The sequence below is a fragment of the Arvicola amphibius genome, chromosome 4 (genome assembly GCF_903992535.2).
Source record: "Arvicola amphibius chromosome 4, mArvAmp1.2, whole genome shotgun sequence".
Taxonomy (NCBI): domain Eukaryota; kingdom Metazoa; phylum Chordata; class Mammalia; order Rodentia; family Cricetidae; genus Arvicola; species Arvicola amphibius.
Genome location: NC_052050.1, coordinates 85,483,706 through 85,510,663, shown reverse-complemented (window position 1 = coordinate 85,510,663; position 26,958 = coordinate 85,483,706). Strand labels below are relative to the sequence as shown.

At 47.0% G+C, this 26,958-nt stretch overlaps 1 protein-coding gene across 1 annotated transcript in view; it reads right to left on the bottom strand.

Annotated features, from left to right (window-relative positions):
- Positions 1-26,958, bottom strand: part of Dock2 (dedicator of cytokinesis 2) — a 414,772-nt gene that overhangs the window by 11,174 nt on the left and 376,640 nt on the right. Inside the window, exons 40-46 of the mRNA XM_038325610.1 lie at positions 26,546-26,650; positions 24,287-24,428; positions 18,697-18,778; positions 17,548-17,632; positions 16,751-16,837; positions 8,826-9,002; positions 7,493-7,576 (exon numbers count right to left, since the gene is read on the bottom strand). Coding sequence (XP_038181538.1) covers positions 7,493-7,576; positions 8,826-9,002; positions 16,751-16,837; positions 17,548-17,632; positions 18,697-18,778; positions 24,287-24,428; positions 26,546-26,650 — 762 coding nt within the window. The remainder of the gene's footprint in view (positions 1-7,492; positions 7,577-8,825; positions 9,003-16,750; positions 16,838-17,547; positions 17,633-18,696; positions 18,779-24,286; positions 24,429-26,545; positions 26,651-26,958) is intronic.

The following is a 26,958-nucleotide window of genomic DNA, read 5'->3' as shown; positions in this document are numbered from 1 at the left end:
TAACCAAGGAAGTGAAGGATTTATTTGACAAGAACTTTAAGTCTTTGAAGAAAGAAATTGAAGAGGATACCAGAAAATGGAAGGATCTCCCCTGCTCGTGGATTGGGAGGATCAACATAGTAAAAATGGCAATTCTACCAAAAGCAATCTATAGATTCAATGCAATCCCAATCAAGGTCCCATTAAAATTCTTCACAGAGATTGAGAGGACAATAATCAACTTTATATGGAAAAACAAGAAACCCAGGATAGCCAAAAAAATCTTATACAATAAAGGTTCTTCTGGAGGCATTACCATCCCTGACTTCAAACTCTATTACAAAGCTACAGTATTGAAAACGGCTTGGTATTGGCATAAGAACAGAGAAGTTGACCAATGGAATCGTATAGAAGACCCGGATCTTAAACCACAAACCTATGAACACCTGATTTTTGATAAAGGAGCCAAAAGTACACAATGGAAGAAAGAGGGCATCTTCAACAAATGGTGCTGGCATAACTGGATGTCAACCTGTAGAAGAATGAAAGTAGATCCATATCTATCACCATGCACAAAACTCAAGTCCAAATGGATTAAAGACCTCAATATTAATTTGAACACATTGAGCTTGATAGAGGAGAAAGTGGGAAGTACTCTACAACAAATGGGCACAGGGAACCGTTTCCTATGCATAACCCCAGCTGCACAGACTTTAAGGGCAACATTGAATAAATGGGACCTCCTGAAGTTGAGCAGCTTCTGTAAAGCAAAGGACACTGTCACTAAGACACAAAGGCAGCCTACTGACTGGGAAAAGATCTTCACCAACCCTGCAACTGACAAAGGTCTGATCTCTAAAATATATAAGGAACTCAAGAGACTAGACGGTAAAAAGCCAATTAACCCAATTAAAAAATGGGGTGCTGAACTGAACAGAGAATTCTCAACAGAAGAAGTTCGAATGGCCAAAAGACACTTAAGGTCATGCTCAACCTCCCTAGCTATCAGGGAAATGCAAATCAAAACAACTTTGAGATATCATCTTACACCTGTCAGATTGGCTAAAATCCAAAACACCAATAATAACCTTTGCTGGAGAGGTTGTGGGGTAAGGGGCACACTCATCCATTGCTGGTGGGAATGCAAACTTGTGCAACCACTTTGGAAAGCAGTGTGGCGGTTTCTCAGGAAATTCGGGATCAACCTACCCCAGGACCCAGCAATTCCACTATTGGGAATCTACCCAAGAGATGCCCAATCATACAACAAAAGCATATGCTCATCTATGTTCATAGCAGCATTATTTGTAATAGCCAGATCCTGGAGACAGCCTAGATGCCCTTCAGTGGAAGAATGGATGAAGAAACTGTGGAATATATACATGCTAGAATACTACTCAGCGGTAAAAAAACAATGACATCTTGAATTTTGCAGGCAAATGGATGGAAATAGAAAACACTATTCTGAGTGAGGTAACCCAGACCCATAAAGATGAACATGGGATGTACTCACTCATATTCGGTTTCTAGCCATAATTAAAGGACATCGAGCCTATAAATTTGGGATCCTTGAGAAGATAATAAGAAGGTGAACTCCCAAAAAAAGATACAGTAATCCTCCTGGATATTGGAAGTAGACACGATCGCCAGGCAAAATTGGGAACTTGAGGGTTGGGCAAGACTGGGCCAAGGGAAGATGGGGAGAAAAAAGTGTGAAGGGGAGAGCGGGGGGAGCTCGGAGGAATGGGGTGCTTGGGATATAGGAAGGGTGGATATGAGAGCAGGGAAGCATATATCTTAATTTAAGGAGCTACCTGAGGGTTGTCAAGAGACTTGACCCTAGAGGGGTTCCCAGGTTTCCAGGGAGACGCCCCCAGTTAGTTCCTTGGGCAGCTGAGGAGAGGGAGCCTGAAAAGGCCAGTTCCTATAGCCATACTGATGGATTCCTTGCATATCACCATAGAACCTCCACCTGACGATAGACGAAGAAAATGACAGAGCCCCACCTTGGAGCACCGGACTGAGCTCCCAAGGTCCTGATGAGGAGCAGAAGGAGAGAGAACATGAGAAAGAAAGTCAGGACCGTGAGGGAACCTCCAGCTGGCGACAGATGGGGAAGGTGACTGAGCCCCACATTGGAGCACTGGACTGAGCTCCCAAGGTCCCGATGAGGAGCAGAAGGAGCGAGAACATGAGGGAGAAAGTCAGGAACGAGAGGGGTGCGTTCACTCATGGAAACGGTGGGACAGAACTAATGGGAGATCACCAACTCCAGTTGGAATGGGACTGATGGATCATGCGACCAAACCCGGCTCTCTGACTGTGGCCAACAGCGGAGGCTGACTGAGAAGCAAAGGACAATGGCGCTGGGCTCTGATTGTTCTTCATGGACGGGCTCTGTGGGAGCCTTCTCAGCTTGGTCGATCACCTTCCTGGACCTGGGGGGAGTTGGGAGGACCTTGGTCTTAGCATAGAGTGGGGAACCCTGATGGCTCCTTGGCCTTGAGAGGGAGGGAGGGGAGGTATGGGTGGAGGGGAGGGGAGGGAAGGGGGAGAAGGAGGGGAGGGAAGGGAGGGGGAGGAGGAGGGGAGGGAGAGGGAGGAGGAGGGAAGGAGATGGAAATTTTTAAATAAGAAAAAAAAAGTAAATAAAAAATAGAAAAAAAAAAAAGAAGTATTGGCAGTACAAATATGAAAACCATGGTAAGAATGCCTGGCAACAGGGAGGACTAGAGAAGGGAGCAGGGCTCCAGTCTGCCTCACACCCTGAGGCACAACTGTACTTCTCAGGGCCGATGAACAAAGCTATGAGCGTCCTGGTATCAGACAACCCTCTTACTACTCGTGTTTCTAGAAGTGTTGCCAAATCTTGGGAAGATAAGGGAGGAGGGAAAATGGGTAGGGGAAGTGCAGGCTGTCTTATCCGTGAAGACTGAGACACTGAACTTTAGAGACCCAGGAGGGGAAGAACAGAGCTGCTGGACTCCCTGCTAGGAGGAAAATGTGAGAACGTTAGCTGAATGACCTGGGGGTAGAATAACCTAGACAGCCAGGATGGAGGATGGAGTCTCTCTAGGAGAACAATAAACACCCCCACCCTGGTGACGTAAAGACGTTTCTGGCTCCTTCTCTTGAGAGAAGGGGAGGCGGAGGGAGAAATGCACTCTGCAGTGAGATGTGCAGTCAGCTAGACGTGTGCTCCAGCGTATGCGCAGGAGGAAGGTGGCTGGAGGCTGTAACTGACCTCCGAGAGCAGAGTCGGTGGTGAGTGGCGGCCACCCTGCTGCTAGGGATCAAGGAGGCCTTGGGAAAGCTGAGGGAGGCACTGAAATTCTGCACGGGGCCAGCCCCTCTCCCAGGTGCCCACTGTTTCACCTGGCAGCTATGTCTAATGTGTTCTCATTCTCCCAGGAAGCAGGAACTTATCCTCTAAAACAATCAGATCATGAAACCTGGGACTCCGGCGGCTGTACCAGACCCAAGGATAGCAGGGGGAGCAGCCACCGCCAGACTAGAAACAAGTAGATGGAAAGAACGTGTGCCCATGGGTAGTGAGAGAGATGGCCACTGTGCCGTTCCCAGATTGCCCCATGTAGCAGCTATGATCATCTTCCCGTGAAACAGTTTGAAGGATCTACTTCTGGAGACTATAAATGGTCCCAGACAGGTGTGTGGGTCAGTTACCAAGCTGTGATGCCGCCTTGCCGACAGAGCCTTCTCCCATGCCCACTGATTTCCATAATTCCCATAGCTTCATTATGAATTAGGAGGTATCTGCTGGGGTCAGCAGACCCTGGAGGAAATTCACTCACAGGAGACAGGACCAAAGCTAACAGGCAGGATAAAAAACAAGTAGGAACAAAAAAGACAGATGAATGAATGCAGAAGAAAGATTATGGAGAGCTTAAGGTGTTACTTAAAAAATATTACCAAAGGGATCTTCCATAAAGATAATAGAGTAAGATTTAAAATGGAATGAATTTATAGCTTTAGTGTTACATTTTGACAAGACAGAAAATTGGTCCACTCAGCATCAATCTCAAGGCGTTAAGAGGGAGGAGGTAGCAAAGAGGATGCTCAGAGACTCGGTGCTCTCCAATGAACAGACCAACCAAACTGAAAGAAGCCAGCAAAGAAATATGGGATTAGACTACAGATCAGCCAGCCTTGACATTCACAGAACACTCCACCGAGAGCTTTGGAATATACACTTTCCCATCTGGTCATGCCATTCCTTCACAACAGACTTTTTGCTAAATCCCACGGGTTTCGGTATATTGTGTTTCTGATTTCATTCATTTCAGAGGACTTTTATAATTTCCTTTCTTACATCCACAATGATACAATGTTCATCGAAAAGTGCTATTATTCGGTCTCCATCTATCTATATAATATTGAAGTTTATTCTTGTTATCGATCTTGAATTTTATTCCACTGTGATCAGAAAGGACAACATAATATGGTTGCATTTTTTTTTACAAGGTAACCTTGGTGTGAGTATAAAGTGAGGAGAGAGATTCAGACTCTCACGTCTGCTGGCAGACAGGGAAGCTGGTGTGGACATGTTAGGAAACTGTTTCTTATACTCAGGAGGGTTGAACTTGAATGAACCAGGAATTCACTATGACATGTACCTTGAAAGAGTGGAGGGTATGCACATCTACCAACAGGAGGATGGATCAATAAATGATATATTGTTTGTATGCTACATACTTAACACATGGGGCAAAAAAAAATCAAACCTCTGATATATGCAGCAAGGGGTGGATTTTAAGGATACTATGTTTTGCAAAAGAAGGTAAATCCATAATAGCATTACTGTATATTCTATTTCTATGATGTTGCTGAATTCACCTTTGCTGGTAGAAATGAAGTGGTATATTCTAAAGCTATATTTTCTCCTGTGATAAGAGCAAGCATTTCCAGGTCTAAGCACACCCAATAGAGAGACAGCCAAAAGCCTCAAGTTGAAACCAATCTAATTCTATGCCAGCAGAAAAAATGAATGCATTTGTATTATTATGTGATCTATCTGTATAGACTCCTAGACAGCGTGGATAAATGGTAGTGAGGTGCCACAAAAGGGACAAGTTTTACAAGCCTGAGTGGCATATGGTGGTTCCAGTCATATGTAGGCCAGCAGGAATCCAGGGCAAACTGTGAGGACTAGGAAGATGTGCTTAGAGAGCAGAGCTCCATTTTTAATAAAAGCAGGAAAGTGGGCAGTCTAGGGGGGAGTGGTGTTGACTACAGGACTGCATAAGACGGGCTTGGGGTACCAGAAGAAGCCCATTGCAACTAGATGAGAGGTTACACCCATGGAGGCTTGGTGATAAACCAAACCACCATATATTTTTATATGCACTTTCCTGCATGTAATGCTTTGCAGCAAAAAGTATCAGAGAATAATATACCTTCGATATTGCCCCATGTGATAAAATCTTCTTCACAAAGAACAAAACATCTTGAAATTTACAAATTCTGGCACGAGCTGCACATTGGAAACTCCAGCTTTCTCTGGTTTGGTAAAGCTAAGGCCATTTCCTTTTAATGTCTAAGGTCCTCGAGTCCTGAGAAAAATCCCAAAGTGTGTGGCTTTGCAAAACAGTGTTGTTGCTGGAGTTAAGCTCCAATGGACGGGCTCAAGTTCGCCCCTCGCTATTGCTGTGTTACCTGGCACTGCGCCTGGCACACAGTGGGGATCCAGTAAACAAGGACTTTGAGAGTGGATGGAAGGTAACATGCTAGCAGATTTGCTGAGTGTACTAACGGGAGTAGCAGTGTGCCTGCCCAGCAGGAGTGCACTGATTGAACGCACATGCCATAGTTAGAAAACCTGGGCAGAGCAGGAGGGATATAGCCTAACACACTTCCCGGTATTAAAGGGCCTCTGTAATCTGTGGATTTGGGAGCCACAGGCATGCTATGGGAAAGGTGGACACTAGGGGGCGCTGCCTGAATGTCCCTCACAATTTTAGAGGCTGTGGCATCTAAAGCAGGCTGCTTTCATCTATTTGGAACCCTTTCTAAATAGCTCCAAGGCTGGGGTGGGATGTTCTTAGAAGGCTTAGCCACTGCTCTGCAAGGCTAAGATCCATCCTCTGAAGGCAGTGGATCCAGCATGGAGAGACGTAACCAGATGAGAAGAGGCGCCTGACAGAGTGCTGGCAAGGGCACAAACTAAGCCACCAACCACCAAGTCAGTTTGTGTAACCTGGTAATCCTCCCTGGATGCCCCAGAGGTATCGAGGAAAAGGCCCCACTCAGCTGGCCTTCCTGCTTCTCAGATCAGGGTGGCGAGGGCCTCGCCATTATCTGAATATTAAAGGATACAGATAGTCCCAGGAAGATGGAAAGACCTGAGGGATATTTAGCTTTCATGGGTGGCACTGGGTGGCACAGAGTGGGAAGAGGAGAGAACATTCCAGACATACCTAATGCATTCAGGGAAAGTATGTCTGCAGTGCTCGCTCAGCGTTTCATTTTGAAAGTCCCACTTTGCATAAATTGGCGGAGGCAGAGAGGGACCTGAATTAGGAATACATATTTTAAGAAGAGTCTACACCCAGTGCTTCTCAGTCCCTGATTTCCCTGGAGTAACCAAACTCCCTCATTGCATGGTGACTGGCAAGGAGAAGAGGAGGAGGGGATGGGCAGCCTGCAGACGGCTACTCCTGGCCCCAGGCTCTGCTCGCTCACTCCTCACCCACCTTACCCTCCTGTGTCCATCCGCTCACCATCTGCCCAGAGCTCAGGCAGGCAGGTGTCTGAGGAGGCGATCAGAGGGCTAGAGCAGGAAGGGTCTGGCTCTTCCTTCTTTGGAAAAAGGAGAGAAAAAGAAAAAGCAGAGAGAGGAGGAAGATACGAGGACATGGGAAGCAGAGAGAGGCAAATGACAGAAAGGGGAGAAGCTGAGAGCTTCCAAGAGCTGCAGACAGATGCCCAGAAAGGGGAGGGAGTGGGCAAGGAGAAGAATGCAACAGGACAAAGGACATAGAGGTGGACAAATAACAAGTCCTCAGGCTGAAATCTGGCCGAGCGAGGCAGATGTGCACCCTTTGACCGTGAGCCAGCCCAACAAAGACCTCAATTATTTGCAGAACCTGATATCCATCTGCGCACTATCTGCGACAAACTGGGTCACCCTCACAAGGAAGGTGGTGGAGGGGGAGGGGCAAGCCTTCTATTGTCTGATTGGCACAAGCTGGGGTTGGTGGTGGATGTGTGTAGGGGGAAGGGGGGTTTCATTTGAGCCCCGCTGTGAAAAGCTACCTCCTGATTTAACATCAAAGAAAGCAATCTCTGGCACAGCATCCGTTGCTGCCTGGCACTGTGCAATACCCAAAGGTAAGGTGTTCCAAATCTGTGTCCTAGTGAGCCTGCTTAGGTGTAATCCAGCAGTAGAAGGAGAGCCCTTTGGTCATGTGGAGTCAGGCCAGCCAGAGTTAGCCAAGGGCCAGAGAACCAGGGCAAGGAGAGGGCCTGAGTGGATGCTCCCATGCCCAGGCTTTACCTGCCATGCGATCAGGTCCTTGAGGCGGCTCAGCTTGTCCTGGTCTTCCGGGTGCTCTCTGCTGTATTCTTCAGTGAAGAAGGCCTGTGGGGGAGAGGTAGGGACTTAAGATTTCCTGCTTCTCAGGTGGGACACATGATCCATCTCTCTGGTATTGAGACAAAACTTGATGTGAATCAAGTTTCAAGATCCCAGGCATTGGTGTGGAACTCGCCATAGCTGACGATGCTTTCTTTTTCTTTACTGGAGGCTCACTCTGATCAGCACCCACTGGAAGCGGGGTGCAAGCTCCAGTGAAACAGTGCCAACGTGGGGTGCCAGGACCATCAGCAGCAGCTCCCCAGAAACTGTTTTGACCTGGGAACTTGACATATTCTCCAGTACCAACTGGGTTCTACTGAACCAAAACTCTGAGGGGTAGAGATTCCATGTTAGGGAGCCTTCTAGGGATCCTGAGGTTCCGGGAGATCATGGCCGGTGAAAGAAAGCTGAGCGAGGAATTTCCCCTGGTGCATGTCCAAGCCTGTCTCCCAGTCTCCCTCACGGCTCCTCCATCCCCTTCCCCTCCCCCCCCTTCTCCTCTTTTCAGAGTTCCCATCCCCATTGTATGCACACTCCATGCAGATACATTGCAGCACCTCTGAAGGCTGAACAAGTGTGACCACAGAGGTGTTACGGCAGCCAAAAGGACTGGCTAAACTGGTCCACACTGTGGCATTTTTGCCTTTGCACCAGTGACTGAATGGTAGAGGACAGGGAATGCACAGTGAGGTTGTGTAGGAAGGAGCTCATTCCTCATTCAAGTGAACTGGAAGCCGCCTTAGGACTTTCTGTTCTATGTCAAGGTAGGGAAAGCCATGTCTCCCTGTTAAGCCATGTCTCCCTGTTAAGCCATGTCTCCCTGTTGGTACACTGGCATATCCAATAGGGGCTACTAGGACTCAAATTTTAACTGATGGCATTTTCTTTGGGCTCAAATGTGAGGAGCTTCCTGTGACTTACAGGCCTAGATTATACCTCTGCCAATGAAGTTGGGCTCCCAGATTTCTGCATGTTCAGATTCTGGGTTTCTTTCTTTCCCAAATCCTTTATGGAAGAGGTGGGTTTACCAAAAGGAATGGTTGGTGATTTGTGGTTACCTATTAATCTTTCTTCAACAGAGATGCCAGGGGACTAGAAACCCTCAGGAAATTGCTTCCTCTGTGTCTAGGTGTGGGATCAGGATGGGAAGGAGACAGGAGGTCAGGTTGGAACCTGATGTCCAACCAAGCTGAGTGTCCATGTGGGATCAAGCAAGGACAGACACAGGGGGATAAGCTCCAGGGTCCCTCACCTTCTCATACTTGGCAAAGCCTCCCATGACTGCAGGGTCCACGATTCCATTGAGGAGCATAGAGAGTGGGTTGATGGGAAGGCTCTCATCACTCTGGTACTGGTTTATCATCATCAGGATCTTCTCGTTGGCTGTGGACATGGTCTCAATGGCATTCTCCAGAGGACTAATTGTAGTCTGTTAGAAGCAAGATTGGCAGAAGAACCTTAGTGGGTGGCATGAGAAGCCAATGTCATCATTGGTATCGATTTCACTTGGGTGGTAACTCAGACATTGTCCCTAGACCCCAGGCTGCAGCAGGATCTGAGGGTAATGAATCAGCTCAGGGCTGTCTGCTGGCCAAGGACAAGCTGGCTGGCTTTCTGTATAGAGGGAAAGGATTTCGCTGGGGAGGAAGTGCCAGGCTCTGCTCTGACTTCACAGGTTGAAGGTACTCAGAGAAGGTTTCTCTCCCAGTAAAACTCGCATTGACCCATCATCACATACTATTTGGAAGCTATTGTGTATGGTACCGGCTAGAGAAATCAGCATAGCTTGCTCTAGGAGCATCCAGCAGGTTCTGAGACCGTGGGTTAAAGGGAAGGTAGAATGAATCTCTTCCCCCACACATCTCAGAAAGCAAGATGAACAGTGGTATTGAAAGACAACAGGCAAACACTGCAGTTTGCAGAAGCTTATGATCCGGTGTAAAAACTAAACTAGAGGTCAGCAAACATTTCTGCAACGGGGCCAGGGAGTAAATATTTTAGGATTTGCAGGCCAGATGGCCTCAGCTGAAACAACTCCACTCTGTTACTGCCGGGCAGAAGCAACAGCTGGAACACTGGACGGGAAAGTGTGGTTGTCCCAACCAAACTCTACAGGTGTTAGCGTAGGACACGACAGTTATTCTGAGAAGGGGAGATCACCAGTGGGAAAGGATGGGCTGGAGGGAAGACGTGAGAAATCTGAGACACTTCATGGAGGAAGGGAGCTACATTTATCGTGTCTAGCATGGCGGTGATGTGGTGCTTGCCTCGTTGGCCATGTAGTGAAGATTGATTGAGACAATACAACACCCGACACTGCAGAAGTTCCTCTTAGAACGTGTGCCTACTGCATGCATGAGAGGAGCAGGTTAGCCCCTGTAGCCATACTCGTAAGTTATCTCTTTAAATCCTGTTCTAACACAGCTTCTCCAACACTACTCTGAGCGCGTGGTGGTTTGAATAAGAATGGTCCCCATAGGCTCATAGGTCTGAATACTAAGTCCTCAGTTGGTGGAACTGTTTGGGCAGGATTAGGAGGTGTGACCTTGGAAGAGGTGTGCCACTGGGGTGGGATTTGGAGTTTCAGAAGTCAACAGTATTCCCCGTTAGCTCTTTTTCTCTTCCTCCAACTTGAAGGTCAGGATGTAAGCTCTTAGCTACCGCTTCGTCATCATGCCTGCCTGCTGCCATGTTTCCACCGTGGTGGTCATGAAGGCCACTCTGAAACTGTGATCCTCAATGAACATTTTCTATGTAAGTTACCTTGGTCATGGTGTCTCTTCACAGGGATAGACGAGTCACTAAGACAGAGATGGAAGCATCTGTACTGAGAAGCCCTTGGGACCAGATTCTCTGTTGCTACCACTATCTTTCTAATGCCAACACCCACAGTACTAGTCAGCACCCTGATACTATAACTAAATACACGTGGCAATTTCCCTATAAGAGAAAAGGGTTTATTTTGCTCATTAAGGTCAGGAAGTTGCCTTGGTTGGGCCTCAGGTAAAGGCACTAAACGGCAGTGATGGGAGGGTGTCAGTGCTGACTGTCACATAATACTTAAGAACTTCCCCAAGGTGGGGCCTTTTACAGGTTCACAGTACCTACTAATAGCACTATTTAGGGGATACCATCTATATTCAAGTTATAGTGGCCGGGCGGTGGTGGCGCACGCCTTTAATCCCAGCACTCAGGAGGCAGAGGCAGGCGGATCTCTGAGTTCGAGGCCAGCCTGGTCTACAAGAGCTAGCTCCAGGACAGGCTCTAGAAACTACAGGGAAACCCTGTCTCGAAGAACCAAAAAAAAAAAAAATTATAGTGCCCACATCTGCATTCATACAGGCCCATTGACTCACATGCACACATATAAGTACATAGGATATGAACTGGAGGGGAATATGGCTTAGCCTATTGCCTAGAACTGAGATCCATGTTTCTGTTTGCGTGCTACATACAAATCAACTCAGGAGATCTACAAGGCTGAGGTCCAGAAGGACTTCTAAGGAAAAGCTACCCCTTAGCTGAGGAGCGCAGCTTCACCTGGATGCCAACAACAGCTTGGGGTGTCTGGGATACCCACGCTTTGAGGCAAGTCACTAGAAATGGTAAGGCGTGTTGGCATGTTGACTGGCTTGCCTACACACTTTTGAGACTATTTCTGGATTACCAGATCTGAATTCTCACTACAGGCATCAGAAATAGGGATGGAGCCCAAGAGCTTTGGCTCTCCACAGATGGGCATTTGAGCAGTGCACACACACAGCTCTGAGTGGAACTTGGGGTGCTGCATTTGGAGGGAGGCCTGGGTGTCAGCTGTTGATAAATGAAATCAAAAGCAAAACCACCACAACCATCTGTCACAACCAGGGACAGAGATGGTTTTGTTCACAGTCGCCTCACCTCCACGCATGCTCTCAAGGACAGGTTTGGTGATGCTCTGTGGTGGTGAGAATGAGAACGACCCCCAGCAACCAGGTGGTTCCCAGTTGGCTGTGTTGTTTGGGTTGGTGGCGTGGGCTTTCTGGAGGAAGTATATGTCACACTGGAGGTGGGCTTTGAGAATTTCTAGCCTTGCTCCCCTTCCAGTTCATTCTCTCTGCTTCCTGTTTATGGTTGAAGATGTGAGCTCTCAGCTTCCTGCTCCTGCTCCCCTGTCTGCCAACTGTTACCATGCCTCCCTGCCACAATGGACTCTTTTGCCTCTGGAATCCTACAAGCAAAATAAACTCTTCTATAAATTGCTTTTGGCCATGGTGTTTTATCACAGCAACAGGAAAATGACTCATAAGACACATGCCCAATGGCAGTAGAAGCCACAGTTGGGCTGTTCTTGGTGGCAAAGGCTGGCATCTATGACAAGTGCATCAGACAATGTTATCAAACCTGCCATCAGCTTCCTTTTGGGACTTCATTAGGCCCTCAGCTCTCTGGCATCTTTGCTGAGCTGAGCCTCAGTTTCTATGGGCAGAGCAGGCAAAATAACTGGTTTCCAACTTGCTGTGAAGGAAACGTGAGTTCCTAAGGCAAAATGCATGGGAACAAGCATGCACGTGAGTGGGAAGGGGAAGTAACTTCCATTCCCAGCAAACCAGCAGCCTTCCCAGCTGCTCTAGCACCTCCCAGCTATATCATCAGCTTGAGTCCCCAGGAGTCCCATGAGCTGCATGGGGCAAGCATCAATGACAACCATCAATTTGACAGTTCAAGTTCACCACTGGCCTCAGTTTCCTCCTATGCAAGATAGTGCACTGGACAGGAATCAAGAAAGTACCTGGAGAATAGCAGGAATCAAGAACGTATCTAGAGAATAGCAGGCTGTGCTGGCCTGTAGAGAGGTCTGTTGCTCAGCAAGCAATGGCTTAGAATCCCCCCAATCTTAACTCAGTAGCGGGGTGGCTGGCTGCTTGCATTTGCTTCTGTATCTTCCAGGCACTAGTAGCCTAATGTGACATTTTATTTCCTTCCTCTTACAGGACTTGAAAGATATTTGAGTTTATAGCTCTGGGATCCAATGGCTTTTGGCATCCATTGCAGCTCTGACATTCCGTATTTTGCAGCTCTTATTTTGTAAACTGAGGATGAAGAGATGCATACTACCCCTCTAATAATACACTGCCGTTTATGGCCTAGCTGAATTGTCATGCTTCTAGGTTAGGGCTGAGAACAAGATAAAGTCCTCAACAAATAGGTGAGGCTTTTCCTGAAAGCCCATCCTAAAACACTCTTTTAGACGCTTGGGGCTGGCACCACGTGAGGGAAAGAGCGGGGACTAAGAGGCACGTTCATATAATGAAAACAAATGCATAGTAGCGCAGTCATTTAGCGAGGCACGGCAGCTCTGTGTCTGAGACATCCTGAAGCTTGATAAAGGAGGTCAGTAAGGACATCCACTATGATAATCCTTAGAGATGTTTTCCCCAAAACCTCTCACCAGAAGATGTGCTAGTTTTGTTTGCATTCCTCTGAATGCATGCACACACGCACTCACACACATGAAACAAAGTATGGGATGACTTACTCTGGCTCTCAGTTTCAGAAGACCCAGTCCGTCACGGAGGGGAAGATGTGATGGAACAGCTTACACATAACAAACAAGAAGCAGAGAGACAGAATGCTGATGCTGAACTGGGTCCCTCTCCCTGCCCGCTTATTCTATCTTGGTCTCCAAACTGTGGGGTGGTTCCACTCACATTCAGCATTAGTTAATTCTCTCTGGAAACAGTGTCATAGACACACTCAGAGGAGTACCTTACCAGTCTCCTAGGCGACTCAAATTCACAATCAAAATTAACCATCACAGAAGCTAACAACATGGAAGAGGGAAGTAAAATAGCGTTGTGTGCTTTTCCCCTAATTTCAGAATTCGGAAGTGAAAATGTAAGGTAACTATTTAGACACAATGGGTATATTGTGATTACTTATTTGATTTACTTGAATATTCTTGAGAAGAATTGTGGGCCTGAAGCTGCTCTTGGCACTTGGAGTACTTCAGGGAGAGAATAGCAGACAAAGCATCTGCCTTGCTGGAAATTATATTGCAGTGGAATCTACAGTCCAACGTTGTATTTAATATTTGGCCAATCAACACTGAAACAAGCAAGTTGTGTAGTCTATTAGGAAGTGTTAAGACCTCTGAGGAGGAAAGGGACAGTAAGGGACACAGGAGGGCCCCGTCGGTTTACTACAGTCCAGCAGACATGACTGGAGAAGAGGCGCCTTGTGGAGCCAACCGCGTGATAGTCTCAGTCAGGGCTATTGGGCAGAGGCTTTGGAAGGCTGGAAAGTTCCCTTCCCTCAATAACAGGGCTAGTAATGGTCCAGTCATCTTACGGTATCCATGGTGATTTGGCTCTGGGACCTTCTGCAAATACCAAAATCCACAATGTACAAGTCTCTTCTACAGCATGGCCCAATCCTTTTACATCATCCACACAATCCTCCCATAGACCTTCAATCCCCTCTAGACTACTTATAATCGAATTCAAGGCAAATGCCATGCAAACGGTTATTTTTGCTCATTGTTTTGGTAAAAGACAAAAAAAAAAAATCCTTATATCTTCTGTTCAGATGCAGTTTCCCCCTAAATACTTTCAGTTTGCAGTCAGTGGCTCTGTGAGTGTGGGACCTGGATATTGTGATATTAGGTAGGATAAGGCAGTAAAGCCTTTGGCACAGTGCTGGGGGACATTTGTTGAAACTTGCCACATATTAAGTGCCCCTGAACCAAGAGCACAGCATTTGATTCCTTTCAAGGAACCTGCTCACTAGGATGGATGGGACACCCTGAGACAGAGTGCTAATCCTAACCCAGAGGATATTACAAGAGGTTGAAGCCAAACTTGACCTTTTCTACTAACCCTGGCAATTTAAGAACTTACTCTGCGCCTCAGTGCCTCCATCTGTAAGTGGGGAAAATATCTATTCCAGAGGTTTTTAGATGTTTAAATGAGATCATGGTAGTGGACAGCCTAGCGCATGTTCGATAAATATTTCTGGCTGACATCATTATCCTTCCATTTTTCCAAGACCTGGGCCATGGCTGTGCAATGGAGCCTACAGGCCTATTGGTCTACAGACTTACTAAGAGGGCGTTGAAGGTCAGAGTCATGTGATCGTAATGCTGACAAAACAGTAGTTTGAAAACCCCAGTCAGACCACGTCCCTCCTCTGTACAGTCCTCTGTGTCACTTGCAGAGGAGCCAAGGTGTCCCTAAGATCCTATATGACCTGGGATCTTATTACTATTGCTCACCCCTTGACTTCTCTGATTTGGACATGATCTGGCCCCAGAACCTCTATGCCAGCGCATACTCGATCAAAAAGCCCATCTCTTCATCCGGGCATGGTGGTGCACGCCTTTAATCCCAGCACATGGATGGCAGAGGCAGGAGAATCTCTGAGTTTAAGGGAAGTTTGGTTGGCAAAGCAAGTTCCAGGACATACAGGGCTACACAGAGAAACCCTGTTTCAAAAAAAAAAAAAACCAACAAAACAAAAAAAGAAAAAAAAGGAAAATAACCAACCCCCTCTACTACCACCAACAGGGAAGAAAAGAGAGGAGAGAGAGAGAGAGAGAGAGGAGGAGGAGGAAAAGAGAGAAAAAGGAAGAAAAGAGGAGGAGGAGGGAAGGAAGGAAGGAGGAAGAATCTCTTCAATATCTCGTGGACTAGTCATCTCTGTCCCAGGGCCTTTGTTGAAAACCATTTGGCAAGGAGGCTCCCTCTGACTCTGCTATCTGAAATGGTTGCCCTCCTCCTTTCAGCCCTCCCTCATGATGATCACCAGCTGACACACTGTGTCTACTTTGACTTTTCCCGTCTTTCTCCCCACCAAAATGGAAGCTGTACCATGGAATCTTCAGGTCTCAGAACAGTGTTTGACATGCGCTAGGCATCCATGAAATTGATTTTGAATGAATAAAAAAAATTAAGATATCACAAACACATTTCATCCTATAAGGGTTCTCACACCATGTTAGCCTGTCCTGAGGCTCTGGGGAACTGCATGGTCCTTAGCTAACAGAGGGCATGGAGACTCTAAGATGCACTGGAAGCCAAACACCTGTGCTGGAGCACTGGGGATGGTTCCGAAGGCAGAGAAACCTTCAACCAAGCCTGACTCTGAGTTCAATCCCAGGAACACACACAGTAGAAAGAAAGGATAAATTCCTGAAAGTAGTCCTTTGGTATGCGTGCGCGCGCACACACACACACACACTGGCATGTATACACACAAAAATGGAATAAATAAATATAACAAAATACATAACTACTATCTATACAAGGGAACTCAGACTTCTGAATTCCAGCCACCTCTGGCTCTCCGGTGTTTCCTCTTCCAGTCTTTATCTATCCAAATAGGAAATGGCTTGCTTTGGGGGTGCTGCAGAATGTCATACTGTAGTCCTGGGTCTGGGTGGAGAATTTTGGAGGGATAACTGGACAGATGGTCTTCCAGAGCCTGCTTCTCCTCGTTCCCTTCCCCACATTCCCCTCCCCACATTCCCCATTACAAAGATATTCCTTGTCTCCTGATTTCATTACTAGTATCTAGAGAGCCTTTTATTTACTAGGTGATGTGGGTGTGTCTTCTATCTGATGATTTCATTGGTTAATTAATAAAGAAACTGCTTGGCCTGATAGGTCAGAACATAGGTAGGTGGAATAGACAGAACAGGATGCTGGGAGTGAGGCAGATACTTTAGGCAGTCGCCATGTCTCTCCCCTCTGAGACAGAGGCCATGGAGCCAGCCGCCAGGTCAGACATGCTGAACCTTTCCGGGTAAGCCACTACCTTGTGGTGCTACACACATTAATAAATATGGGTTAAAGCAAGATGTGAGAATTAGCTAATAAAAGGCTGAAACTAATGGGCCAGGCAGTGTTTAAATGAATACAGTTTGTGTGTTGTTATTTTGGGGCATAAGCTAGCCAGGCGGCCAGGAGCTGGGCAGGAACACAGCCTTCTGCTCCCTACTACAACTAGGGACAAAAAGTTACCTAGTAATTAAAACATGAAACAAAACAAAAACCTCTGGTAGCAGATGCCCTTGGCACTGCCTACTCTGAGATTCCTTCAGAACCTTCAAACTGTCTCCTTTATAAAGTCAAAGCCTTGAGGCTCACTGCCCTGACTATCAGCGGAGGAGCAGTATGGCACTGACTTCTTTAAACTCACCTGAGACATGTGAACCACCTCAAACCAGCGCAGTATGCCCGGGAGCTTGTACGCGGTCAGGAAGGAAGTCCTCTCGATCCACATAGACTGGGGGAAGAAAAGCAATGGGCTATGAAATCTGCTATTCCTGGGCCTGCTGGCCTCCCATGCAGAGAAGAAAAGTTGCAATTCCCAGATACACAGTGACGCCTCTCCCTGAGGAATCCTTAACAGGTGTTTAATCTCTCTGGACTCAGGCCAAATTAATTCTACCTACTTTTACTAACAGTCTGGATTCTTAGTCAATTTTGAATGTGTCCATTTGTGTGGTCTAGAGGAAGAGTCTATAGTGTTCATGAAATCCCCCCCCAAAATGCTAATTTCTAAAAATATTAAGAATCACAGTCTGAGAGCTGAGGGGAACTTGGAGTCACCTCCCCATTCCAGCTTTGACCTTGAGGGAGATGATAGTTCCCCGCTGGGAAATAAGAACAAAGGTGAGCGGCACTCAGGACAGTGACAACATGCACTCAGTAAATGCTGAGGCTTTTCAGTGTGTACTGGAGGGCTTGCTTCACTCACACTCCCAGCCTCCTGGAAATGTGCAAATGCCCTTGACTGTCAAGGTCATCAGACAGGAATCCCCATTACATCTTGGAAGGAGAAAAACTCAAACAATGAGAAGTCCCAACAGAAATGTCGTCCTATCTGTGATGTCCGTGCCATGGTCCTCGACTCTGGAACGGGTTCCCTAGCACCTGTGTGGTTGGCAGGTGAGTTCTGGTTGCTGACGATGGCGGAGGAGGGGAGATACTCACAGCAAATTCATTTTCTGGGTCTACAGTGCCCCTGCGCACAGGCCTGGAGTAGTGGAACTTCTGCACATAGTTGGACTTGTAAAAGCTGAAAGACAGGAAAGAGCAGAAGTTTCTGGAAGCTGTGCCCAGCAACTGACACCTTAAACACTGGATCTGGCAGAGTCCTAGTGGTGGCATTTCAAGGTCTGTGTTGGGACTCCATAAAAAAAGGATTTGCACAGGGTTGCAAGGTGATCTAGAAGACAGACTGGCCTTATACCCTGGGAACGCAATTTGGGCATTAATGCACCAACAGTGACCCGTGTCATTTAAGGACCAAGCTAAACATCCCAGGAGTGACCTCCAAGGATTTCTTTAGGATCCTCAGACATCCCCTTTCACCTTTTTTTTAATATGTGGGGGAAGATCAATTGTCATTGAAAACAGGGCACTGTGCTAGCTACAGAGGAGCCCCTGTACACAAGTGCCTGACCAAGGTGGGAGAGAGGCTGCCATCTTATCTGCGTGACACCTGTTTGCTGTGATGTCAGCATGAGGCTCCTGGAGGAGCTCTGCCTGCCTAGGGAGCTCTTGCTGCTGGATAGTCTACCCAGAGGGAAGAACAGAGCGTAGGGAGCAGTGTAGCCGAGGACCCCACAGACCCCCACCTCATGGCCTCCTCAGTGACCATGCAGTCTGATATGAGGCAGATGGACACCTGCCTGCATGCGCTTACTTTAACTTTATCACTGATGAACATATCCGTCATCAACCCACTCGCTTGCCAAAGACTAAAAAGACGTGCCTTTGGGAGAATGTATCCAGCATCCCCAAGGCCACTTTGTTCCATCCCCTCTACCAGTCTGCCAGCGGCCAACCCACACTGTTTACTTTCTTGGGTCCCTTCTAGGATCAGCCCGAGCAGCAGGCTCCAACATCAGTTCAGTTTGATGCCACACAAAACAAGTCTCAGCCCTTCACACCCATCCCTCCCTTTCATCTCTGGCTTTAGCCTTATTACAGACATAGCCCAGGCAACTGGGGGCAATTCTTTTCCCAGAAGGCAAAGTAGGGATAGACTGGCTGAGAAGGGTGCTGGGTCCTGTCCTGCCACCAGCTCTGCCTCTTGGAGATCTGTCCATTCCTCGCTCAGTGGGATGTGGGTCTTACTTTATGATCTGGTCAGGCACTGGTTTGTTCTTGAACCTGGGATGTTCATCCAGGACAGGCTGCACAGTGAAGCACTGAATATCTGATGGCATCAGAGTTAAGGATTTGAAACATGTTTGTTGGCCACAGGAGAATTTCAAATGTATCAAGAGCCAGCTAAGAGCATCCATGCTGGTCCTTCTAGGACCGTGCTTTTATTCAATGGTCAAGTTGCTGGCTTCTAGAAAGGTCCTAATAACCAGTGAGCACTCACTATGGTCTTTATATCAGAGCTGACAACCACCTTGCAACACTATCCCAGGGCTCAGCTCTAGCTACCAGAATCACTTAGCCATGCTTAATCACCATTACCATTGCAATACTGTCATTGACAATAATACCCTCTAATGAATGGATGGCTCACTATCAATTACAGAGCAATGCTTCCCATGGTATCCTTTGATCTTTCCAATTCTACTAGCTGTCATTGTTAACCTCAGTGGTGCCTGTTGGCTCAGAGAAGCCAGGCAACTTGTTGAAGCCTACACAGCTTTTAAGAAAAGAGCAAGGGTTTATATTTAGGATTCCTTCTTTCTTTCTTTCTTTCTTTCTTTCTTTCTTTCTTTCTTTCTTTCTTTCTTTCTTTCTTTTGTTTTTTGGTTTTTCTAGACAGGGTTTTGCTGTAGCTATAGAACCTGTCCTGGAACTAACTCTTGTAGACCAGGTTGGCCTTGAACTTGCCTCTGCTTGCCTCTGCCTCTCCAGTGCTGGGATTAAAGGTGTGCACCACTACCATCTGGCGTGGCTCAGAGGTTAAGAGCACAGGCTGCTCTTCCAGAGGTCCTGAGTTCAATTCCCAGCAACCACATGGTGGCTCACAACCATCTGTAATGAGACCTCTTCTGGCCTGTGGGGACATAAGTTAGGGTTCTTAACTTAAGAATTCTTTAGATGTAATCTATTTTAGATCCATCATTGTGGTCACAGAAAGCAAGGACACAAACTATATTGGGGGCATTAATGCCAGAATTCTAACTCCCTGGATAATCTGGGGGAGCTGTGTGCTCATGAGAATAAGACCAGTCTATCCTCTAAATTATCTTGCTAAAAACGTCTTCATCTGAGACCTCGTTAGATGTGGTGGAACTCCCATTGTTCCCTGAGTACTTCTGAGTCAGGCTTTGCATTTTCAAAGCTCCTGATGTCATACACATGCACGATAAAATCTAAGGACATTCCGATCTAGAACATGCAAGCATATCATTTTGTCCTCCAACTCTTGACAGCCCCAAAGAGACAACCTATAGCAGGAAATAAGGAACAGCTGGATGCAGGCTGGCCAGGCGTATTGGCTGGCTCTTTACCTCTCCTATTCTAGCCCCATCTTTACTCATGTTAAGCTGGTCATCTCATGTTAAGCTGGTCATATCATGTTAAGCTGGTCATATGACAGACAAGCTAAGTGGAAAAAAGCCAACAGTCACTGGTTCTAGCATTGACCTTTCTCTATATTACATTTCTTCTTCCCCCATTTCTCTCCTTAGGCATTCAAGTTATTTCCCCCTCTCTTCTACCCAAAGACCACCACAGCTTCAAAAGTCTCCCCTCAGCCTGGCATCTTGCTGGCTTTTGAAGCTACTCTATGGTAGAAAGTGAATGTCTCCATCCACGAGGACAAACTGCCCATCCAGGGTCATTTTCCTCCATGGCTCCCCTGCCCTTTGACTCCATGCCTCTCTTTGGTGAGTTCTCTGTGCTAGCACATTGAGGTTTGAAGGGTATCACCCTGAAAAGTATGTCCATATGGAATGAGGATCCCCCAAAGGGAAAACAATACAACACATTGCACCGGTCTCACCGGAAACGTACCTGCAAACTTCAGGAGAACCCCAAAATTCATCAGACAGCTTGAGTTGGGAGATCACTCCCTCTGGAGTGAGTCTCTGAGCTGAGGGCAGGGCTGGCAGACTGTGGTGTGCCCGAGCCATCTAATTGCCTGTTTCCCAGCCAAGCATAACAACACAAATGGTCTATTTTCAAATAGCTGTGACATGTGAAAATGATACACAATTCAATATGTCAGGGCCTGCATATAAACCTTTGTGGGGACATGGCCTTGCTCACTAGCTACATGTGATCGGTGATTGCTCACACATTGGGACAGCAGCTAAGGAGTTGTTACGGGGGCACAAAGCTCTCAAGACTAACCTTTACAGAAAGGTTTGCCAACACTTCTGTTAGAGACAATTCTAGGCCGTGTATATTGATCTGAGCTGCTGGCGCTCATCCAAAAGGAAACTCCAAACCTGTTTTTGGGAAGCCTATGACACTGGCACCCTCAAACTATTTAGCGAGACTCTCCATGCCTGGTGCACGGATTGGTTTCATCAGTAGACTTCTGCTTGACCTTTTCTTCTAAGTGCCTTCCACTATCTGAACACCCTAGAGAAGACACGACCTGCTGCTTCTCCAAACTGCTGTTGATCTTTAACACCAGAATGCAATAAGACAATATTAACTCTTCAAGGTTACAGCAAGCAGCAGGCCTGAGTTCAAATCCCAGCTCCACTGCTTTCTCACCTCAGCTTCCTGTGAGTCATTTGCTTCCTGAGACTCATTTCCCCTGTAATAAAATACAGAGAACAATAGACTCATCTCCAAGGCTTATGATGCAGCAAAGGGGGGAAGAAGCCAAAAATGTTGTTTATGGGAAAACAGTTTACTGCACTCGTTCTAATTGGTCTTAATAATAAAAACCTGGAATCAGATATCGGGATAAATGCTGAAAGGTCAGAGAAGTAAAGGAGCCAGCCACTTGAGAGACTTTTTACCTCTACTGAACCCTCAGACTGGAGGGGGCAAGACCCTGTCTCTATGAAACCTCAGACTGAATCCTGAGCTCCTGTCTCCTCCCGTCCTATTCCTCTCTCTGCCCAGCCACATCCCTTCCTGCCTCTACTTTGCTAGTACTGGGATTAAAGGTGTGAGCCACCACCCCTTGGCTCTGTTTGTCTTTTAGACTGGTTCAATCTTGTGCAGCCCAGGGTGACCTTAAATTTACAGAGATCCATCTGCCTCTGTCTCCTGAGTGCTGGGATTAAAGAAAGGTGAGTGCCATCACTGCCTGGCTTCTATGGCTAACTAGTGTGGCTAGCTCTGCATTCTGATCTTCAAATTTTATTTGTTAAAGCACAGACAAAATACCGCTACACAGGTTAATAGTATTCTGATCCCAGTCTTTAAAAAACAAATGGTGGCCAGGTGGCGGTGGCGCACGCCTTTAATCACAGCACTGAGGAGGCAGAGGCAGGCGGATTTCTTTGAGTTCAAGGCAAGCCTGGTCTACAAGAGGTAGTTCCAGGACAGCCAGGGCTGTACAGAGAAACCCTGTCTCCAAAAAACAAATGAAAGCAAAACAAACCAAACTAAAACAGAACAGAACAAAACAAACAAACAACAAATAAAAACCAACGAAACAAAAGAAATGACAGTGTAATAGTGCACAGATTTTATCTCAGCCTCATTATATTCCACTCACTGAAATATGGAAATTTAATACCATTTTAGAGCACTTTATGGGGTTTAAGGAAACAATGCTCATGAAGTATTCAGTCTCCTGAAGAGATCTAGCAAACACCAGCACTTTCTCTCTGGTTTACCACCTTGTTCCTGGTACTGAACCAGGCCCTAGGGCCCTAAATATGAGGCCATGATTGGGGACACATGCCCTCTCCTCTGTGCCACATCAAAAGGTCATACAGCTGTTCAGTACCTGGATGCCCACGACTGGGGCCTTAGTGATAATCCAGGACTCACTCAGGTGTAACCAAACTGGTTTGTGGTGCCAGCCAGCAGCCACCAGTTGCACGTCTCCTGTAAATGGCTGTGGAGGGCAGGCAAGAAGGGCAGGCGAGCATAATGAAAAGGTCACCGATGAATATTTATCACCCAAGGGAAAATATCTGGATTAAGGTTTTCAGTAGACTGGGCAGATCAGCCATGCAGCCTGATACCCCACTTTAAAACCTGTAACTTTATCTGTGCTAAAGGGTGTGCAGCCGGGGCCTAAACTGAGGTAATGGGCTTCCGGGCTTCAGGGCCGGCCTTATCCTGGCAGTTGTGACCCCTGCCTCCACAATCCTACCTCCTGCTAGTGACAGCACATAGTCTCTGTAGACGCCAGGCTTTCTCCATGGCTGCTCGGCTATGTCACAGTGCCCCCCCCCCCCCCCGAAGCTTCAATTCCTATCTCTTCATGATGCTCTCTGTATTCCAGGTAAGCCAGTCCCCTCTGCTCCTTTATTCCTCCTTCACCTGCATCCTTCCCTCCTTTTTATTTCTATCTCCTTGCCTTTTGTTTCTGTTAAGCAATGAATGCTTTCCCAGAGTGGGCTTTGTGCCAGGAACTGTGGGAGAGGGGTGGTGTGGACGACAGACAACACAGAGGTCTTTTCTCAGGGACCTGACATCCCCTTTGTGTGCATGTGTCTTTCAAAATCAAACAAAACAGCAAATGAGGGACAAATGAAAGCAAGGACAAAATCAAACAATAATGGTTTGAGGTCACAGGGCCATGTGAGCCTGGAAAAGGCCCGGTTAGATAAGATGCCAAGGGAAGACTCTTCCTGGAGGTGACATACCAAATTAGGTGAATGAAAACCAGTCGAGCCGGGAGCTGAGGGAACAGCATTCTAAACAGAGGGAACAGAAGTAGGGGAAGGACAAACAGTCCTGTTTAAGAAACAGAAGGGAGTAGCAGAGAGATCAAAAACTAGAGGGTGGATCTGGGAGTGAGAATGATCTGGGAGTCAGGGGCAGCTTTGAACCCTGGCTTGAGATGGGGGTTGTTTATATCCTACTGGCAGTAAAGTCTTTTTAGTCCTTGGGAAAGGCATCTACACACAGCACCCCCCTCCTTGTCTGGGCTATCTCCCCAGCTAACACTAAGATTTGGGTGCTTATACAAATTTAGGTCATCAATGAAACCCTGAACTCTTAGCCACAAGCACCCTGCGTGCCTTCCTCTTGACATGGGTCATAGTTTTATAATAAATAGCTAATAGTGCAATTAATTGTCTCTATCTCTTACAGCACTGTATCATTATTCCTGAAGGCAGACTCTGTTGGGTGTAAAACCCTGCACAAAGCCAATAGAGAGCAAAGGCATAAGAGGATTTTCGTGATGAGAACAAAGGAATGAGGGAAGAATTGAGTTCACCCATGGGTGTTATGTTTTGGATGCACCCTTCTGTGAGCCCTGAGATGTCACTTATATAAAATATGTATTACATTGACATGTCTTCCAATACACATTAAGCAATCTCAAAATGACCACGATGTCTAAGAAGGTAAATTCTGAATAGGTAGTTGCCATACTGAATACAGAATAATGACCTCACTTTTCTGCCTCCAAACCGTCCAGGCTGCAGTTAGCTGAATCCATGCATGCAGACCCCAAGGCTACAGAAGAGCAGCTGTATTGAAGTGAACCTCTGGATCCCCTCTGAAGACCCAACAGCAGCCAGTGATTCTGGTGTCAGCTCTGAACTCTGAGATAGCTTTCAATTAAAGCTATGGCCAGCCCTCTGGCTGGGACATCCTCCAAGGATACACTGGCCTGGGGCGTTCTTCACATCATCTCCTGGGGCAGAGGTTGTGTTCATCTTCTCTGCATTGGGGAACTGGCTCAAAAGCTGCATCTGGAAGTCCTCTCTTCGTTCATACTCTTTCCCTCTGTAGATGAACACTTTGTTCTGCAGAGAGGGGACACATCTGTCAGGGCCTGGGTGTGCAAGACATATTACTCAAGCCAAGCTGAGAGGCTTTCAAAACAAGCCTGGGCCTGGTGGAAAGGGACAGCGTTGGGTATATCTTTCTCCTTTCAGCTTCTCATCAGTGAAAGCAGGGGCTGACTTAGCAGGGTGGGGCCACTGCTTTAACAGGCCTAGCTCTGAAGGGCAGGGAGATCACGGATGCTAAAGATCTTGTTTAGAGCACTCTACAAACAGCTCCTGGGACCATGTCACACCCCCTTTATTTACATGCTTGTAAAATTGCTCGATTCCTTTCAATGGCCCATGAAGGCTGGGACTAGGGGCTGAAAGGGACCAATATCCAGGCCCTTCGTTACCTGACTCCTAACCTTGCACCTATGCAGGTACTCTCTTTACCTGTGAACCACATCAGTCTCCTCTAGAACAGAAGCTGTCAATGGGTAAGTTGGGTCACCTAAGGAACATTGGCGATTCCTGAAACCATCTTTTGGTTGTCGTAACTATCTTTTGGTTGCGATAGCTAAGGGTGACGATGCTCCTGGCAGTGAAGGGAAGAGGCAAGGGATGCTCCTAAGAAGCCCACAATACACAGGGGAGCCACCACAGCCAACATCTAAAAGGTTCATGTATCTAGATAACGAGGTAGGAGAACCTGTTCCAGACCATGGCTGTGCCATCTTTGTTACGTCTAATGGCAACTAAGTTCATCTGTCCAAACCTAAGCCCATTACTTACCTACATGTGCACTAAACTATCTGGGTGCCAGAGAGACCTGGGCATCTTTAAACGTTCAGATTCCCAGTTCTCATCCTAGACCTGCTGAAGTCTCTGAGAATCGCTCCAGGAGTACACATTCCTAACAAGTTCTCGGGAGGGTCTGGTGTACAAACAGCGCTGGGCAGCTACCCTGCTTCACCCAGGAGACCTCTCCCCGCCCATGACACTGTTGTTCATGGCAGTTTCATCTTGGCAGTTTCAACATGGCGTCCATGTTGACTGGGGACGGTGAGAGCCTTAGTTCCTAGACTACACTGTAAACCAAGCGAGGTCAGGTCAGAGGTCAGAGGTCAGATCTGCTATTTTTCTGGCATCTCCTTGACCCAGAATTACAGCACAGATTCACATAGAAATAATCCCATGGATGACAAAATCCTACCCGCTACCCGCAAAAACCTGCCACTGAGACGCTGGTTAGAAGTGATGCTCTAGGGACCCTGCAGGTCCCTATGATCCTTTCAGGGGCCACAGGATCACAGTTGCTTCCGTGATGATACTAAGGGTGTCATTTATCTTCCTCATTCATGTTTGATCCTGCTGCTGAACAGGATGCTGATAGGTTGCTGCTGAGCCTTAGGACCGTGCAATGATAACAGATCCACACATGGAATAGAACCCTTTGCACTCAGGCCAGACTTTAGAGGTGTGTGCCGAGATATAAGTGAAGCCTGCTCTGCTATCTTCGTTTATTCGCTGGAGACAGGGTCTCTCTACACAGCCCAGCACAGCCTGCAATGTTCTGTCGAGATCAGGTTGCTCTGTCCTCCTGCCTCTTGTCTCCTGAATCTCGGGATCACACACGTTCCTCACTGACTTTTTAAGTTGGAAAAATGTAGCTATCATTTATAATTTATGCTAACATGTGACCCTCACATGGGTTTGTTGTTATTTTTAAGCAAGTTACCAGGCATTTTCCATTTCTCTTAGGTTTCATTTTTTCATATGGTACTCATTTGTAGAAATCGTTCGCAAATAAAGAAGTACCGTGTGTCTTCAAAAAACGTTAAGAGAGCAAGGGGTCCCATGACCCAGCAGAATGGGAGCTACTGCCCCGTTTTTCCTTGGTAGTAGATCCTACCTGGGCTTCCCTTGAACACCTCATTCCTGAAATGCGGTCCTCACTACTCCTCCCAGGAGCTCAATTTATGGTGTAAGAAACCTGTCACTAGCATTAAAGACAAACTTGGGGCTCTACTGGGGACAGTGGTAATCCTTGAACAGAGCAGAGCTCAGCTCCTGAGCTGTGAGCTTCCAAGAACAAGCAGATAGCTAGGATCCCAAGGTTCCCAGACCCCAGCCTGAGTCACTGGCAAACCCACCCTCAGGAAGGTGGGGAATCCCTGGCCATAGTATCCGACAGCAAAGTAGTCTGGTTTGGGTCTAAGGATTTTCATGATGTTTTCATAGAATTTGGCCTGCTGGATCTGAAAGAAGAAAACATGAATTATATCAAGACAACACAGATGTGTATCAAAGCTACTTTCGACTGAAAAGAGTCCAAAGTTATGACATTATCCTCACCCCGGAACCAAGATACCAGCTGTAGATAACGGCACGTGTGTGGTTATGCCTGTATTGCTGTGGATAGAGCCATGCTTAGAGCCCATGCCTACTGTGTTAGGTGTCCCACCTGCAGGAGTGCATTTACCTACCTCATACTCATGTCATTCTTGTGAGCATCTCCAGTGCTTTAAGTAAGGAACCAGGTGCTGTTCCATATGGATTTGACCCC